Below are 17,500 nucleotides of genomic sequence, written 5' to 3' on the forward strand. Positions count from 1 at the left end.
TTATATATATTATATATATATATATTTATATATATTTATTTATATATTATATATATTATATATATATATCATATATATATATGATATATATATGTATTATATATATATATATATATATATATATATATATATATATATATATAGGGATATATATCATCATCATCACCAAGGGGCTAACGCCGATGGGGGCGCATGGCCGCATTCACCCTTTGCTTCCAACCACGAGGATCTCTTGAGGCGAGTCTCCAGGCAGGCTCTCTGCCCATCTCTAATTCCTCGCGGCAGGTCTCGTTGAGCTGCCCAAGGAATGATCTCCTGGGTCGTCCCACAGGCCTCCTCCACCCAGGGTTGTCTCGCAAAGAGACAACCTGATGGGCAGGGTCATCCACAGGAAACGAGCTAGGTGCCTGAGTTGGCGACCCGGATTATGCAAGTAACAGGTCCCATGCCAGTCTCATGGTGTAACCGTCGGTTGGACACATGGTCCTGCTAACTGTACCCCATGATTCGACGAAGGGACTTGTTACAAAAGGCATCAAGACGAGACTCCAAGACACTCGATAGCATCCAGGTTTCACTTCCATAGAGCAAAACTGGCAGTATCAAGGCCTTGAAGACACGTAGCTTGGTCCTTCTGCATAGGTACCGACATCTCCAAATGCTCTTGTTGATCGAGTTCATGGCTCCTGCTGCCAGACCAATCTATCTATTGACTTCTTGGTCTGACAGCCCAGAGATATGGACTATGCTACCAAGGTATGTAAAACTCTATGTAACTTCAACGTCCTTGCTGCAAGCATGGATTGACTGAATGAGTTCTTCTAACAGGCCCCCAAAATCCTGAATCGTGATCTTGACTGAGGAGACCTCTAGGCCTAAGGGCTTCGCTTCATTGCTAAATGCATTAAGAGCCGCCACCAGTGACTCTAGGGACTCAGATAGGAGAGCAACATCATCGGCAAAGTCAAGGTCTGAGATCTTGATATCGCCTAGTGTTGCTCCACACTGACTTTGGCTAGTAGCTCTGCCCATTATCCAGTCCATACAGGTGTTGAAAAGTATTGATGCAAGGACACAGCCTTGCCTCATTCCTGAATTAACAGGGAAGAAATTCGACAGACCCCACCACACTTTACAGCACTTTCAGTACCAGTATAAAGACTTGCTATTAGGCCAATAATCTGTGTCAGAATTCCCCTGAGACTCAGGGTCTCCCAGAGTGATTCCCGATGCAAACACCTTCTTGAGGTCGATGTAGGTTTTAAGCAACCCACGACCAAACTCACGATGGCGTTCCACAATTACTCGAAGCACTAGTATTCAGTCTATTGCGGACTTGCCAGGAGTAAATCCAGACTGCTCCGGTCTCTGATACCTCAGTAGGTGGTTGCGGATCCGTTTCAGAAGAATGTGGGCGAAAACTTTGCCTGGTATGCTGAGCAGTGTAATGCCACAGTAGTTGCTACAATCCCAATGATCCCTTTTCCCCTTCCAGAGAGGGATGACCACACCCCTCAGCTGGTCAGGGGGAATGGTTCCAGACTGCCAGATGGCAGTCAGGACTGTATGCAGGCCCCAAACCATAGGTTCACCCCCAGCCTTTAGAAGTTCAGCAGGGATATCACATATGCCTGCAGCTTTCCCACTCTTCAGCTTGGAAATTGCCATCCTAACCTCTGTTAGGGTAGGAGGTTCCTCGCTGATGGGTGGGTCTGGCACAGGTATTGTGACATCGCTTGCACTCAAAATAACTGTCTACCTGGTACAACTGCTTAAAATACTCGGCCCAACGTTCACGAATCCCAACATGATCTGAGATGATCTGTCCATCCACTGATCGGACTGCAGTCGTCTGCGAGGAGGGCTTAGAGTTCAGCTTTCTCAGGGCTTGGTATCAAGGGCGAAGGTCATTTATCAAAAAATGGCCTTCAACCTCCTCAGCAAGATTCCTGATGAACTGTTCCTTGTCCCTTCTCAGCACTGACCGAACCCTACACACCATGGAGTGACGCAAGACTTGATTACCATTCAGCCGAGCCATGCGACATGCTTCAGTGGACTCTAAAGTCTCCAGGGAGCTGGAATTCTGCCTTGCCCTCGGTCGTACGCCAATGGACTCCTGAGCTGCTTCGAGTGTTACGTGCTTGAAGAGCTCCTACAGAGCAACTGGGTTCGTTGAGTTCTATGAATCGGTCAGAGACTGCCATGGTGAATCCACGGGCACACTCCTCCCCTAGTCTCCCTCTGGAGGGACGGGGAGTTTTGAAGTGGACCCACAGGGTAGCCACAACCAGCCTATGGTCAGTGCCACAGAACTCGGCACTCCGGTAAACTCTGCAGTTCTGGAGGATCCTCCATCGCGTGCTAACAAGAATGTGGTCGATCTCCTTGGCCACTGTACCTGTATCACTGTTCCATTTCCAGCGATGTGGGTTGGAGTGCTGGTATCAGGAGCCAGAGATCGTCATTCTCTGGGACCTAGCAACGTCCCGAAGAAGGAGGCTGTTCTTGCTGCTGGGATCAGCTCCCGAGCCATGACAGACATCTCATAGCCAGCTCGGTCACAGCCGGATACCACATTGAAGTCACCCAGAACAATGCGAATATCCTACCGGGGGCAATTGTCTGTCACTGATGCGAGTTTGGCATAGAACGCCTCTTTCACATCAAGTTTACAAACATTGGTAGGAGCGTATACAGCAAGAAGAGACATGAAGCCAAAGGCATATATATATATATATATATATATATATATATATATATATATATATATATATATATATATATATATATATATATATATATATATTGTGTGTGTGTGTGTGTGTGTATACATGTTTATATATACCTATGTATATATGTATATATATATGTATATATATATGTTATATTATTATATATATATATAATATATATATGTATAATATATATGTATAAATATATATATATATATATATATATATATATATATATATATGTGTGTGTGTGTTGTGTGTGTGTGTGTGTGTGTGTGTGTGTGTGTGTTGTGTGTGTGTAGACACACACACAAACACAGACATATTAAACACGCATATATGTGATTGTAGATATAACTATATAAAAACCTAATTAAGGTAAGGAAGTATATAATATATATAAAATATATATTTTATATTATATATATATAGAGAGAGAGAGAGAGAGAGAGAGAGAGAGAGAGAGAGAGAGAGTAAATACGTAAATATTATCACATATAATCGACTTTCCAACTGGAGTTAAGGACGAGTAAAACAACCATTCGGAAGCGCCATGTAATTCTTACGAATTCAACAATTCTTTATTTTTCGAAACGAGCAGAGACGAAACAGGAAACCCTTGCCACCTAGACCCTTGAAAAGCCGGGTAAACTCGACACGAAATGACTTAGTAAAAACTCCCGAGTTTGAAATTTGATCCGGTCTTCCGCATGCAATTGCTGTGAATTGACTACGACTCCCTTCATAAACTCTGTGAATAAGTTGGATTATCTGGATAGCGATGGCGAGCTAGGTAGTGCAGATGCCACCGGTCGAAGTCGCAATCCAGTCCAGGTATTCTGAGAAAAGATGTTAAAGTAGGATTAATTAGTGATAATGATTGTGATTGAAACGCGTTTATAATTTCATTGCTGGGGAATGGCATTTGCTAGAACCTGATCTGAAGTGTTACAGGAGAAAGTAAACAATAGGGAAATGACAGAAGGCAAAAAAAGTGCATCTACATCCTAATCAAAACTGAAATGCCAATGCCATCCAAATATGACGAGAGATAAAAGCAGCCATAGTGGAATCAGAAAAAGAAGCAAGGACCAAAGCTCTTTCACTGTTATTTTTATATAAGAGGGAGTTCATTACTCTTGGGTGGAGAGGTCTGCACTCTCTACTTACTTCCTAGTTTCATTAACCCATGAAATCATATGCAACCCCTGTGTTATGCGCAATTTCTGTATTTTCTAAATACATTGTTTAGCAGTTTTGAACTTTCCTTCTTATTGCATAATCGTATGCTCGGCAACCTCGTTTCTTTTAATTCGGACACCAATAATCTTCCTGACAAAGAAGAACAGGTACCACCTAATAATAAACTGATCACTTCTGTTGTCTTATATTAGACATGTACTTAACCTTTTACATGTATATGATATATCACATATAAACATATACATATATATGCATATAAATATATACATACATATACATTATATCTATCTCTATATCTACAAACACATATATATGTGTGTGTGTGTATGTGTGTATTTTTGTGTGTATATACATATGTGTGTTCACACACACGCATATATATAGTCTGTGCACACACTTACATACACTTACACACCCATATATATGCATACGCACACAATCATTTTCCCAAACACTTATAGGACAGCTAAGGTTACGCTGAGTGCAGTGGCTAAGAATTGCGACATCCCCTTATAACGACAGGTTTGATTGACAGCCCTGATATAGCCCATCTTGAGCTGCCAAATCCTTAGAAACAATGCAATAATTATCCATTTTTTTCATTACATGAGTTTTTCTAGTATATTTTTTAGATTTACTGATAAAAAAAAAAAAATCTAAATCATAATGATGTTCCCTACAGCAAGGGCTTTGCCCATGCACTACCATGTATATAGAGGAATTATGCTACGGACGTCGAACGGCATCCATATCACTGGGGTGTAACAAGGTGTGGAGGTCGAACAGCGTTCGTATCACTGACAACGTTAATATACAGAGCCAATGGATAACTTACTTGTAACTCTAGCGTAAACTCCGGGGCTATTAGGTTGAGCACAGCCATAACCCCATGACACAACGCCTACCAGCTTCCACTTGCCGTTTTCTTCAACTACCATTGGCCCACCAGAATCACCCTGCTCAATATAATTACTATGAAATAATCATAACAATGATAATAATAATAATAATAAAGTAGAACACACAGGTCAGTGAGGATTTTCAGATGTACTGTGGAGAATGAGTAGGGGTATACCTGACAAGAATCTTTGCCTCCCTCGGGGACACCTGCACAGATCATATTGGCAGTTATCTGTCCACTATACATGGTATCACAAGCTGCGTTTGTCATGGTCGGTACAGTCACCTCGTAGAGCACGGCAGATGTGGATCCTCCTATTAAATAAAACATTCATAATGGTGACATTAACAGAGTTCAAGGCCTTGTTTTTGTATGCAAACATACGTGTACACATAGAGATGTACTCATAGAGGTTTACATTCTCAGAGATCAGTGATGCTTACCCTGTTCTTGGGCTCCCCATCCTGTGATTGTAGCATCAACATTAGCATACATTTCACCAGCTGTTGGAAGGCACACAGGAGCAATTCGGTTGTCATCTGGGAACTCAATTGCATTAGCAAGTTTGAGAAGAGCAATGTCGTTGTCATACGTATTACTGTTATAATCAGGATGAATCTTGATCTGTAAGAAAGACATTTTATTACATATATATTTATTATTATTATTATTATGTGTGTACATAACGTGTTTTGTATATAAGTAATTTTCACCATAGTTTTATAAAGCTGAAATCTTAGTGATAAAAGTGGAAAAAAATCTGAATGAATTTACCTCAGCAATGTTGGTTGCCATAGCTGCGGCATCACTCGTGATGTACAAATTATGGTCGCCATACAACACCCAGTCTGAATTGCTCATGCTGTAACAAAAGGAAATAAAGGGTTTTGTCAAGTATTTTTTGTGTTTTTGTTTATGGTTTTATGGAATGAAAGATGCAGTGAAAGGCACGTACCCGACGGCGCAGTGGGCAGCAGTGACGACCCATTCCTCAGAAATGATAGATCCGCCGCAGAAGTGATAAAGTTGAGCACCGTTGACCAGCGACACCATCCACGGGTATTCATTGACTTCCGTCTCAAATCCACCCACGATACGGGTGGCTCGGTTCACTAGGCCACATTCGGCTGTGGATATAGGACGAGTTAACAAGTGAATAATGACTTCACATGTGAATGGGGTTCGACATTTACTTTTGGATAATACAATAGTGTGAAAAAAATCAAAATATATATACCAAAAATAATGAAGCAAGACTCAAAGTATCACTGAGGTTAAACGACTGGAATTTCGAATTTTTAAAATAATTTCATCCTTGTACAAAGATATCAAATCTACTATAGGTCATTTTGTTCAACTTTCATTTGGGGTGACTCAGAACTGAAACTGTCAACAATAACAAGTTTAAATTGACTGAGGCCGCTTATCATGACTGGGAAGAATATAATTAAGATATGCTAATGTCATATGTAATTGTAGGTACACAACAAGAAGTGTTTAGATAGCTTATAATTACTCAGTGAAAGTATTTCTTATGGACATATAGAAAATATGTATATGAATTAACAGGTAGTAAAGCATCAAATGATCACCATACACGATAGGATTGGTACTACAGCTAAGGCCAACAACTGTCACATATTATAGCAAGATGGAGACAAAGTTTAAGACGGGCTTGTACTTTGACAGTATATATCCAGGGGTAGGTTTGTGGATACTGTCTTGTCAGAATGGAAGTGAGGGGGGTTTGCCGGCCTCTGCTGCACCAATTGCTAGTCACCGTTGGTACATTCACTATTCTACACAGCATTGTTCCTCCTTTTACTGTATGTTCAGGCAGTCTCGCACTGGCTACTTATTTATACAGGTAGTCCTGATTGTTCATAGCAGAGCGGTTAGTGTGACAGGATAGCATCATGGCAACTCAGTCACGTGTACCATGTAACATGACAGACATCAAGTGGCACAGTGAATCACCTTTAAATCATATCATAGTATATACTTCAACTTTACTACTATACATATTATTTCTCCACAGTGTGGCATCTTCAGTCGTTCTTAAATGTTACTTACGGCAATCGGAAGGTGATGTAGGTTCAGGGGTTGGAGGAGGTGGAGGAGGCGATGTAGGGTTTGGTGGTGCAGGTGATGTGTCAATTGAACACACGCCAGTTGTTGATTCAGAAATCCAATTCAAATATTCTGATAGAAGAGATTTAAATATAAGATATTCCCAAATATACCAGTGTTTCTAAAATGTTTTTCTATTACCATTTTGTTTATTTCCCACTTATTCACTTGTTAAACGATAATAAAGTAGGGAGATTACGTGTAACTCTGGCGTAGACTCCAGGACTATTAGGCTGGGCACAGCCATAGCCCCATGACACAACTCCTACCAGCTTCCACTTGCCGTTTTCTTCTACAATCATCGGGCCGCCAGAGTCACCCTGCACAATAAAAACATGAAAAAATAATGAATAAATATACTGATTAATGAGTAATGTCAGACGTAGGAAATTATAAAGAATGGCTGGGGGTATACCTGACAAGAATCTTTGCCTCCCTCGGGGACACCTGCACAGATCATATTGGCAGTTATCTGTCCACTATACATGGTATCACAAGCTGCATTTGTCATGGTCGGTACAGTCACTTCGTACAGTACGGCAGATGTGGACCCTCCTATTAAACAAACCATTCATTATGGTGATATTAAAAGTTCAAGAGCTTGTTTATGTATGTAAATATACGTGCACACAGCATGTACCTCGTACTCATACAAATTTAAATTCTGAGAGATCAGTGATGCTTACCCTGTTCTTGGGCTCCCCATCCTGTGATTGTAGCATCAACATTAGCATACATTTCACCAGCTGTTGGAAGGCACACAGGAGCAATTCGGTTGTCATCTGGGAACTCAATTGCATTGGCAAGTTTGAGAAGAGCAATGTCGTTGTCATACGTATTACTGTTATAATCAGGATGAATCTTGATCTGTAAGAAAGACATTTTATTATATATTATTATTATTATTATTATTATATTTGTACAAAACGTGTTTTGTATATAAGTAATTTTCACCATAGTTTTATAAAGCTGAAATCTTAGTGATAAAAGTAGAAAATCTGAATGAATTTACCTCAGCAATGTTGGTTGCCATTGCTGCGGCATCACTCGTGATGTACAAATTATGGTCGCCATACAACACCCAGTCTGAATTGCTCATGCTGTAACAAAAGGAAATAATGTGTTTTGTAAAGTATTTGATGTGATTTTGTTTATGGTTTTATGGAATGAAAGATGCAGTGAAAGGCACGTACCCGACGGCGCAGTGGGCAGCAGTGACGACCCATTCATCAGAAATGATAGATCCGCCGCAGAAGTGATAAAGTTGAGCACCGTTGACCAGCGACACCATCCACGGGTATTCATTGACTTCCGTCTCAAATCCACCCACGATACGGGTGGCTCGGTTCACTAGGCCACATTCGGCTGTGGATATAGGACGAGTTAACAAGTGAATAATGACTTCACATGTGAATGGGGTTCGACATTTACTTTTGGATAATACAATAGTGTGAAAAAAATCAAAATATATATACCAAAAATAATGAAGCAAGACTCAAAGTATCACTGAGGTTAAACGACTAGAATTTCGAATTTTTAAAATAATTTCATCCTTGTACAAAGATATCAAATCTACTATAGGTCATTTTGTTCAACTTTCATTTGGGGTGACTCAGAACTGAAACTGTCAACAATAACAAGTTTAAATTGACTGAGGCCGCTTATCATGACTGGGAAGAATATAATTAAGATATGCTAATGTCATATGTAATTGTAGGTACACAACAAGAAGTGTTTGGATAGCTTATAATTACTCAGTGAAAGTATTTCTTAAGGACATATAGAAAATATGTATATGAATTAACAGGTAGTAAAGCATCAAATGATCACCATACACGATAGGATTGGTACTACAGCTAAGGCCAATAACTGTCACATATTATAGCAAGATGGAGACAAAGTTTAAGTCAGGCTTTTACTTTGACAGTATATATCCAGGGGTAGGTTTGTGGATACTGTCTTGTCAGAATGGAAGTGAGGGGGGTTTGCCGGCCTCTGCTGCACCAATTGCTAGTCACCGTTGGTACATTCACTATTCTACACAGCATTGTTCCTCCTTTTACTGTATGTTCAGGCAGTCTCGCACTGGCTACTTATTTATACAGGTAGTCCTGATTGTTCATAGCAGAGCGGTTAGTGTGACAGGATAGCATCATGGCAACTCAGTCACGTGTACCATGTAACATGACAGACATCAAGTGGCACAGTGAATCACCTTTAAATCATATCATAGTATATACTTCAACTTTACTACTATACATATTATTTCTCCACAGTGTGGCATCTTCAGTCGTTCTTAAATGTTACTTACGGCAATCGGAAGGTGATGTAGGTTCAGGGGTTGGAGGAGGTGGAGGAGGCGATGTAGGGTTTGGTGGTGCAGGTGATGTGTCAATTGAACACACGCCAGTTGTTGATTCAGAAATCCAATTCAAATATTCTGATAGAAGAGATTTAAATATAAGATATTCCCAAATATACCAGTGTTTCTAAAATGTTTTTCTATTACCATTTTGTTTATTTCCCACTTATTCACTTGTTAAACGATAATAAAGTAGGGAGATTACGTGTAACTCTGGCGTAGACTCCAGGACTATTAGGCTGGGCACAGCCATAGCCCCATGACACAACTCCTACCAGCTTCCACTTGCCGTTTTCTTCTACAATCATCGGGCCGCCAGAGTCACCCTGCACAATAAAAACATGAAAAAATAATGAATAAATATACTGATTAATGAGTAATGTCAGAAGTAGGAAATTATAAAGAATGGCTGGGGGTATACCTGACAAGAGTCTTTGCCTCCCTCGGGGACACCTGCACAGATCATATTGGCAGTTATCTGTCCACTATACATGGTATCACAAGCTGCGTTTGTCATGGTCGGTACAGTCACTTCGTACAGTACGGCAGATGTGGATCCTCCTATTAAACAAACCATTCATTATGGTGATATTAAAAGTTCAAGAGTTTGTTTATGTATGTAAATATACGTGCACACAGCATGTACCTCGTACTCATACAAATTTAAATTCTCAGAGATCAGTGATGCTTACCCTGTTCTTGGGCTCCCCATCCTGTGATTGTAGCATCAACATTAGCATACATTTCACCAGCTGTTGGAAGGCACACAGGAGCAATTCGGTTGTCATCTGGGAACTCAATTGCATTAGCAAGTTTGAGAAGAGCAATGTCGTTGTCATACGTATTACTGTTATAATCAGGATGAATCTTGATCTGTAAGAAAGACATTTTATTATATATATTATTATTATTATATTTGTACAAAACGTGTTTTGTATACAAGTAATTTTCACCATAGTTTTATAAAGCTGAAATCTTAGTGATAAAAGTAGAAAAAAATCTGAATGAGTTTACCTCAGCAATGTTGGTTGCCATAGCTGCGGCATCACTCGTGATGTACAAATTATGGTCGCCATACAACACCCAGTCTGAATTGCTCATGCTGTAACAAAAGGAAATAATGTGTTTTGTAAAGTATTTGATGTGATTTTGTTTATGGTTTCATGAAATGAAAGACGCAGTGAAATCACGTACCCGACGGCGCAGTGGGCAGCAGTGACGACCCATTCATCAGAAATGATAGATCCGCCGCAGAAGTGATAAAGTTGAGCACCGTCGACCAGGGACACCATCCACGGGTATTCATTGACTTCCGTCTCAAATCCACCCACGATACGGGTGGCTCGGTTCACAAGGCCACATTCGGCTGTGGATATAGGATGAGTTAACAAGTGAGTAGTGATTCCACATGTGAATAGGGTTGGACATTTACTTTTGGATAATACAATAGTGGGAAAAAATCAAAATTTATATACCAAAAATAATGAAGCAAGACTCAAAGTATCACTGAGGTTAAACGACTGGAATTTCGAATTTTTAAAATTATTTCATCCTTGTACAAAGATATCAAATCTACTATAGGTCATTTTGTTCAACTTTCATTTGGGGTGACTCATAACTGAAACTGTCAACAATAACAAGTTTAAATTGACTGAGGCCGCTTATCATGACTGGGAAGAATATAATTAAGATATGCTAATGTCATATGTAATTGTAGGTACACAACAAGAAGTGTTTGGATAGCTTATAATTACTCAGTGAAAGTATTTCTTATGGACATATAGAAAATATGTATATGAATTAACAGGTATTAAGCATCAAATGATCACCATACACGATAGGATTGGTACTACAGCTAAGGCCAATAACTGTCACATATTATAGCAAGATGGAGACAAAGTTTAAGTCAGGCTTTTACTTTGACAGTATATATCCAGGGGTAGGTTTGTGGATACTGTCTTGTCAGAATGGAAGTGAGGGGGGTTTGCCGGCCTCTGCTGCACCAATTGCTAGTCACCGTTGGTACATTCACTATTCTATACAGCATTGTCCCTCCTTTTACTGTATGTTCAGGCAGTCTCGCACTGGCTACTTATTTATACAGGTAGTCCTGATTGTTCATAGCAGAGCGGTTAGTGTGACAGGATAGCATCATGTCAACTCAGTCACATGTACCATGTAACATGACAGACATCAAGTGGCACAGTGAATCACCTTAAAATCATATCATAGTATATACTTCAACTTTACTACTATACATATTATTTCTCCACAGTGTGGCATCTTAAGTCGTTCTTAAATGTTACTTACGGCAATCGGAAGGTGATGTAGGTTCAGGGGTTGGAGGAGGTGGAGGAGGCGATGTAGGGGTTGGTGGTGCAGGTGATGTGTCAATTGAACACACGCCAGTTGTTGATTCAGAAATCCAATTCAAATATTCTGATAGAAGAGATTTAAATATAAGATATTCCCAAATATACCAGTGTTTCTAAAATGTTTTTCTATTACCATTTTGTTTATTTCCCACTTATTCACTTGTTAAACGATAATAAAGTAGGGAGATTACGTGTAACTCTAGCGTAGACTCCAGGACTATTAGGCTGGGCACAGCCATAACCCCATGACACAACTCCTACCAGCTTCCACTTGCCGTTTTCTTCTACAATCATCGGGCCGCCAGAGTCACCCTGCACAATAAAAACATGAAAAAATAATGAATAAATATACTGATTAATGAGTAATGTCAGAAGTAGGAAATTATAAAGAATGGCTGGGGGTATACCTGACAAGAGTCTTTGCCTCCCTCGGGGACACCTGCACAGATCATATTGGCAGTTATCTGTCCACTATACATGGTATCACAAGCTGCGTTTGTCATGGTCGGTACAGTCACTTCGTACAGTACGGCAGATGTGGATCCTCCTATTAAACAAACCATTCATTATGGTGATATTAAAAGTTCAAGAGCTTGTTTATGTATGTAAATATACGTGCACACAGCATGTACCTCTACTCATACAAATTTAAATTCTCAGAGATCAGTGATGCTTACCCTGTTCTTGGGCTCCCCATCCTGTGATTGTAGCATCAACATTAGCATACATTTCACCAGCTGTTGGAAGGCACACAGGAGCAATTCGGTTGTCATCTGGGAACTCAATTGCATTGGCAAGTTTGAGAAGAGCAATGTCGTTGTCATACGTATTACTGTTATAATCAGGATGAATCTTGATCTGTAAGAAAGATATTTTATTATATATTATTATTATTATTATTATTATATTTGTACAAAACGTGTTTTGTATATAAGTAATTTTCACCATAGTTTTATAAAGCTGAAATCTTAGTGATAAAAGTAGAAAAAAATCTGAATGAGTTTACCTCAGCAATGTTGGTTGCCATTGCTGCGGCATCACTCGTGATGTACAAATTATGGTCGCCATACAACACCCAGTCTGAATTGCTCATGCTGTAACAAAAGGAAATAATGTGTTTTGTCAAGTATTTGATGTGTTTTTGTTTATGGTTTTATGGAATGAAAGATGCAGTGAAAGGCACGTACCCGACGGCGCAGTGGGCAGCAGTGACGACCCATTCATCAGAAATGATAGATCCGCCGCAGAAGTGATAAAGTTGAGCACCGTTGACCAGCGACACCATCCACGGGTATTCATTGACTTCCGTCTCAAATCCGCCCACGATACGGGTGGCTCGGTTCACAAGGCCACATTCGGCTGTGGATATAGGATGAGTTAACAAGTGAATAGTGACTCCACATGTGAATAGGGTTGGACATTTACTTTTGGATAATACAATAGTGGGAAAAAAAATCAAAATATATATACCAAAAATAATGAAGCAAGACTCAAAGTATCACTGAGGTTAAACGACTAGAATTTCGAATTTTTAAAATAATTTCATCCTTGTACAAAGATATCAAATCTACTATAGGTCATTTTGTTCAACTTTCATTTGGGGTGACTCAGAACTGAAACTGTCAACAATAACAAGTTTAAATTGACTGAGGCCGCTTATCATGACTGGGAAGAATATAATTAAGATATGCTAATGTCATATGTAATTGTAGGTACACAACAAGAAGTGTTTGGATAGCTTATAATTACTCAGTGAAAGTATTTCTTATGGACATATAGAAAATATGTATATGAATTAACAGGTAGTAAAGCATCAAATGATCACCATACACGATAGGATTGGTACTACAGCTAAGGCCAACAATTGTCACATATAGCAAGTTGGAGACAAAGTTTAAGACGGGCTTGTACTTTGACAGTATATATCCAGGGGTAGGTTTGTGGATACTGTCTTGTCAGAATGGAAGTGAGGGGGGTTTGCCAGCCTTTGCTGCACCAATTGCTAGTCACCGTTGGTACATTCACTATTCTACACAGCATTGTTCCTCCTTTTACTGTATGTTCAGGCAGTCTCGCACTGGCTACTTATTTATACAGGTAGTCCTGGTTGTTCATAGCAGAGCGGTTAGTGTGACAGGATAGCATCATGGCAACTCAGTCACGTGTACCATGTAACATGACAGACATCAAGTGGCACAGTGAATCACCTTTAAATCATATCATAGTATATACTTCAACTTTACTACTATACATATTATTTCTCCACAGTGTGGCATCTTCAGTCGTTCTTAAATGTTACTTACGGCAATCGGAAGGTGATGTAGGTTCAGGGGTTGGAGGAGGTGGAGGAGGCGATGTAGGGGTTGGTGGTGCAGGTGATGTGTCAATTGAACACACGCCAGTTGTTGATTCAGAAATCCAATTCAAATATTCTGATAGAAGAGATTTAAATATAAGATATTCCCAAATATACCAGTGTTTCTAAAATGTTTTTCTATTACCATTTTGTTTATTTCCCACTTATTCACTTGTTAAACGATAATAAAGTAGGGAGATTACGTGTAACTCTGGCGTAGACTCCAGGACTATTAGGCTGGGCACAGCCATAGCCCCATGACACAACTCCTACCAGCTTCCACTTGCCGTTTTCTTCTACAATCATCGGGCCGCCAGAATCACCCTGCACAATAAAAACATGAAAAAATAATGAATAAATATACTGATTAATGAGTAATGTCAGACGTAGGAAATTATAAAGAATGGCTGGGGGTATACCTGACAAGAATCTTTGCCTCCCTCGGGGACACCTGCACAGATCATATTGGCAGTTATCTGTCCACTATACATGGTATCACAAGCTGCATTTGTCATGGTCGGTACAGTCACTTCGTACAGTACGGCAGATGTGGACCCTCCTATTAAACAAACCATTCATTATGGTGATATTAAAAGTTCAAGAGCTTGTTTATGTATGTAAATATACGTGCACACAGCATGTACCTCGTACTCATACAAATTTAAATTCTGAGAGATCAGTGATGCTTACCCTGTTCTTGGGCTCCCCATCCTGTGATTGTAGCATCAACATTAGCATACATTTCACCAACTGTTGGAAGGCACACAGGAGCAATTCGGTTGTCATCTGGGAACTCAATTGCATTGGCAAGTTTGAGAAGAGCAATGTCGTTGTCATACGTATTACTGTTATAATCAGGATGAATCTTGATCTGTAAGAAAGACATTTTATTATATATATATTATTATTATTATTATTATATTTGTACAAAACGTGTTTTGTATATAAGTAATTTTCACCATAGTTTTATAAAGCTGAAATCTTAGTGATAAAAGTAGAAAATCTGAATGAATTTACCTCAGCAATGTTGGTTGCCATTGCTGCGGCATCACTCGTGATGTACAAATTATGGTCGCCATACAACACCCAGTCTGAATTGCTCATGCTGTAACAAAAGGAAATAATGTGTTTTGTCAAGTATTTGAAGTGATTTTGTTTATGGTTTTATGGAATGAAAGATGCAGTGAAAGGCACGTACCCGACGGCGCAGTGGGCAGCAGTGACGACCCATTCATCAGAAATGATAGATCCGCCGCAGAAGTGATAAAGTTGAGCACCGTCGACCAGGGACACCATCCACGGGTATTCATTGACTTCCGTCTCAAATCCGCCCACGATACGGGTGGCTCGGTTCACAAGGCCACATTCGGCTGTGGATATAGGATGAGTTAACAAGTGAGTAGTGATTCCACATGTGAATAGGGTTGGACATTTACTTTTGGATAATACAATAGTGGGAAAAAAATCAAAATATATATACCAAAAATAATGAAGCAAGACTCAAAGTATCACTGAGGTTAAACGACTGGAATTTCGAATTTTTAAAATTATTTCATCCTTGTACAAAGATATCAAATCTACTATAGGTCATTTTGTTCAACTTTCATTTGGGGTGACTCAGAACTGAAACTGTCAACAATAACAAGTTTAAATTGACTGAGGCCGCTTATCATGACTGGGAAGAATATAATTAAGATATGCTAATGTCATATGTAATTGTAGGTACACAACAAGAAGTGTTTGGATAGCTTATAATTACTCAGTGAAAGTATTTCTTATGGACATATAGAAAATATGTATATGAATTAACAGGTAGTAAAGCATCAAATGATCACCATACACGATAGGATTGGTACTACAGCTAAGGCCAACAATTGTCACATATTATAACAAGATGGAGACAAAGTTTAAGACGGGCTTGTACTTTGACAGTATATATCCAGGGGTAGGTTTGTGGATACTGTCTTGTCAGAATGGAAGTGAGGGGGGTTTGCCGGCCTTTGCTGCACCAATTGCTAGTCACCGTTGGTACATTCACTATTCTATACAGCATTGTCCCTCCTTTTACTGTATGTTCAGGCAGTCTTGCACTGGCTACTTATTTATACAGGTAGTCCTGATTGTTCATAGCAGAGCGGTTAGTGTGACAGGATAGCATCATGTCAACTCAGTCACATGTACCATGTAACATGACAGACATCAAGTGGCACAGTGAATCACCTTTAAATCATATCATAGTATATACTTCAACTTTACTACTATACATATTATTTCTCCACAGTGTGGCATCTTCAGTCGTTCTTAAATGTTACTTACGGCAATCGGAAGGTGATGTAGGTTCAGGGGTTGGAGGAGGTGGAGGAGGCGATGTAGGGGTTGGTGGTACAGGTGATGTGTCAATTGAACACACGCCAGTTGTTGATTCAGAAATCCAATTCAAATACTCTGATAGAAGAGATTTAAATATAAGATATTCCCAATTATCCCAGAGTTTCTAAAAATGTTTTCTATTTCCATTTTGTTTATTTCCCACTTATTCACTTGTTAAACGATAATAAAGTAGGGAGATTACGTGTAACTCTGGCGTAGACTCCAGGACTATTAGGCTGGGCACAGCCATAGCCCCATGACACAACTCCTACCAGCTTCCACTTGCCGTTTTCTTCTACAATCATCGGGCCGCCAGAATCACCCTGCACAATAAAAACATGAAAAATAATAAACATATACACTGATTAATGAGTAATGTCAGACGCAGCAAATTATGAAGAATGGCTGGGGGTATACCTGACAAGAATCTTTGCCTCCCTCGGGGACACCTGCACAGATCATATTGGCAGTTATCTGTCCACTATACATGGTATCACAAGCTGCGTTTGTCATGGTCGGTACAGTCACTTCGTAGAGCACGGCAGATGTGGATCCTCCTATTAAATAAAACATTCATAATGGTGACATTAACAGAGTTCAAGGCCTTGTTTTTGTATGCAAACATACGTGTACACATAGAGATGTACTCATAGAGGTTTACATTCTCAGAGATCAGTGATGCTTACCCTGTTCTTGGGCTCCCCATCCTGTGATTGTAGCATCAACATTAGCATACATTTCACCAGCTGTTGGAAGGCACACAGGAGCAATTCGGTTGTCATCTGGGAACTCAATTGCATTGGCAAGTTTGAGAAGAGCAATGTCGTTGTCATACGTATTACTGTTATAATCAGGATGAATCTTGATCTGTAAGAAAGACATTTTATTATATATATTATTATTATTATTATTATATTTGTACAAAACGTGTTTTGTATACAAGTAATTTTCATCATAGTTTTATAAAGCTGAAATCTTAGTGATAAAAGTAGAAAAAAATCTGAATGAGTTTACCTCAGCAATGTTGGTTGCCATAGCTGCGGCATCACTCGTGATGTACAAATTATG

The 17,500-nt window shown here is 39.5% G+C and overlaps 1 protein-coding gene across 2 annotated transcripts in view; it reads right to left on the reverse strand.

Moving 5' to 3' along the window:
* Window positions 1-3,276: 3,276 nt before the first annotated feature.
* The window catches only part of LOC119598893 (transmembrane protease serine 9-like), a 14,836-nt gene continuing 612 nt past the window's right edge, over window positions 3,277-17,500 (reverse strand). Inside the window, exons 3-37 of one of the 2 annotated variants that reach the window (XM_037948585.1) lie at window positions 17,447-17,500; window positions 17,119-17,299; window positions 16,850-16,989; window positions 16,635-16,755; window positions 16,379-16,507; window positions 15,261-15,432; window positions 15,080-15,167; window positions 14,753-14,933; window positions 14,482-14,621; window positions 14,266-14,386; window positions 14,010-14,138; window positions 12,894-13,065; window positions 12,713-12,800; window positions 12,384-12,564; window positions 12,114-12,253; window positions 11,898-12,018; window positions 11,642-11,770; window positions 10,526-10,697; window positions 10,346-10,433; window positions 10,024-10,204; window positions 9,753-9,892; window positions 9,537-9,657; window positions 9,281-9,409; window positions 8,163-8,334; window positions 7,982-8,069; window positions 7,656-7,836; window positions 7,385-7,524; window positions 7,169-7,289; window positions 6,913-7,041; window positions 5,795-5,966; window positions 5,614-5,701; window positions 5,283-5,463; window positions 5,014-5,153; window positions 4,774-4,894; window positions 3,277-3,574 (exon numbers count right to left, since the gene is read on the reverse strand). The exon at window positions 17,447-17,500 is cut by the window's right edge and continues 34 nt beyond it. In XM_037948585.1, the coding sequence (XP_037804513.1) occupies window positions 3,525-3,574; window positions 4,774-4,894; window positions 5,014-5,153; window positions 5,283-5,463; window positions 5,614-5,701; window positions 5,795-5,966; window positions 6,913-7,041; window positions 7,169-7,289; window positions 7,385-7,524; window positions 7,656-7,836; window positions 7,982-8,069; window positions 8,163-8,334; window positions 9,281-9,409; window positions 9,537-9,657; window positions 9,753-9,892; window positions 10,024-10,204; window positions 10,346-10,433; window positions 10,526-10,697; window positions 11,642-11,770; window positions 11,898-12,018; window positions 12,114-12,253; window positions 12,384-12,564; window positions 12,713-12,800; window positions 12,894-13,065; window positions 14,010-14,138; window positions 14,266-14,386; window positions 14,482-14,621; window positions 14,753-14,933; window positions 15,080-15,167; window positions 15,261-15,432; window positions 16,379-16,507; window positions 16,635-16,755; window positions 16,850-16,989; window positions 17,119-17,299; window positions 17,447-17,500 (4,701 nt within the window). In that variant the 3' untranslated portion in view covers window positions 3,277-3,524. The remainder of the gene's footprint in view (window positions 3,575-4,773; window positions 4,895-5,013; window positions 5,154-5,282; window positions 5,464-5,613; window positions 5,702-5,794; window positions 5,967-6,912; window positions 7,042-7,168; window positions 7,290-7,384; window positions 7,525-7,655; window positions 7,837-7,981; window positions 8,070-8,162; window positions 8,335-9,280; window positions 9,410-9,536; window positions 9,658-9,752; window positions 9,893-10,023; window positions 10,205-10,345; window positions 10,434-10,525; window positions 10,698-11,641; window positions 11,771-11,897; window positions 12,019-12,113; window positions 12,254-12,383; window positions 12,565-12,712; window positions 12,801-12,893; window positions 13,066-14,009; window positions 14,139-14,265; window positions 14,387-14,481; window positions 14,622-14,752; window positions 14,934-15,079; window positions 15,168-15,260; window positions 15,433-16,378; window positions 16,508-16,634; window positions 16,756-16,849; window positions 16,990-17,118; window positions 17,300-17,446) is intronic. The other variant, XM_037948586.1, reaches the window with a different exon arrangement.

Source organism: Penaeus monodon, chromosome 42 (assembly GCF_015228065.2).
Source record: "Penaeus monodon isolate SGIC_2016 chromosome 42, NSTDA_Pmon_1, whole genome shotgun sequence".
Taxonomy (NCBI): domain Eukaryota; kingdom Metazoa; phylum Arthropoda; class Malacostraca; order Decapoda; family Penaeidae; genus Penaeus; species Penaeus monodon.